Source organism: Phoenix dactylifera, chromosome 8 (assembly GCF_051530095.1).
Source record: "Phoenix dactylifera cultivar Ajwa chromosome 8, Ajwa_hap1_PhDact_Kaust_v1.1, whole genome shotgun sequence".
Taxonomy (NCBI): domain Eukaryota; kingdom Viridiplantae; phylum Streptophyta; class Magnoliopsida; order Arecales; family Arecaceae; genus Phoenix; species Phoenix dactylifera.
Window position 1 is genome coordinate 18,884,925 of NC_143197.1, and position 1,175 is coordinate 18,886,099.

The 1,175-nt window shown below is 54.8% G+C and overlaps 1 protein-coding gene across 1 annotated transcript; it reads left to right on the forward strand.

Annotated features, from left to right (window-relative positions):
* Positions 1-1,175, forward strand: LOC103697666 (NDR1/HIN1-like protein 13). Its single transcript, XM_008779575.5, has one exon. The coding sequence runs from the start codon at positions 59-61 to the stop codon at positions 677-679; it is 621 nt and encodes a 206-aa protein (XP_008777797.3). The 5' UTR covers positions 1-58; the 3' UTR covers positions 680-1,175.

A 1,175-nucleotide genomic window follows, 5' to 3' on the forward strand; every position in this document is an offset into this window, starting at 1 on the left:
TCCCCGCTTATAAGATCCCGTTACCGCCCATGTCCGACCCCCCACACTTCCCCCAGCCATGTCCTCCTTACGCCCGTCACCGCCCCAGCCCAGCCACCACCACCTACGAACCTGGCGGGTCCGGGAAAGCCTGACGACCCGGACCGCCAAGCTCCTCTGCTCCTTCTTCCTCTTCCTCCTCCTTGCCGCGGGCGTCATCCTCTTCGTCCTCTGGCTCAGCGTCCATCCCCACCGCCCCCGCTTCCACGTCTCTTCCTTCTCCGCCCCCGGCCTCTCCCCCGCCGCCGGCACGGCGTTCTCCTTCAACGTCTCCGACCGGAACCCGAACCGAAACATCGGCATCTTCTACGACGCCGTCGCCGGTTCGGTCTTCTACCGGGGCAACCGGGTCGGATTCGAACCCGAGCTGGTGGGCCCGTTCTACCAGCCGCCGAAGAACACGACGGCGATCCTCGGGGAGGTGAGCGGGGCGTCGCTGTCGCCGGAGGAGCTGGCGGTGGACCTGCAATCCGGCCGGGTTGGCTTCCGGCTCGAGCTGCGCTCGACCATCCGGTTCAGGGTGTCGACCTGGGACACCCACCGGCACCGGTTGCACGTCGCTTGCGACGTGGAGGTGGGACCCGACGGCGCGCTTTTGGAGGTGTCCAGGAGCAGGAGATGCTCCATTTATTTCTTTTAGGGCAAACGGGGTATTTTAGCAGCAATTCTTTTTGGAAAAAATTGTTTGGAAAGGCTTGTAAATCTAGAGGCGTGATTCTTGATGTAATCCGTACGCCTAGGGTGGATGTTGAACAACAAAGAATAATGCAGAGATGAAGCCAACTTGAGGTCTGAGAAGGCGAAGAAAACTTTCAAGTTGGGTTAAGAGTAGCAGCATATCTCCTAAATCCAAGTTATACCGGCAAAGAATCTAGTTAACATCTCCTTTCCAGTTATATAACTTGGAAGCTGACGTACATTGGAAGCTAACCTAACATGTTCTTTGTTGAGGGTCCAAGGAACGTATTCTAGCTATGTAACTATAAAGATTGAAGGCTCAAGCTCAAGTGTGTGATTGTAGATGGTGAAGAAAAAGTTGAGATTCTGTTCATTTAAGAAAGAAATAATTCCCAGGCCCCACCTCCTGATTACCTTACTTGATGACATGGATACTTCTGATGATTCTATGAGATCTA

What these genes read in the sequence shown, in the direction of transcription:
- LOC103697666 (XM_008779575.5), top strand. Translation starts at nt 59, where the DNA reads ATGTCCTCCTTACGCCCGTCACCGCCCCAGCCCAGCCACCACCACCTA.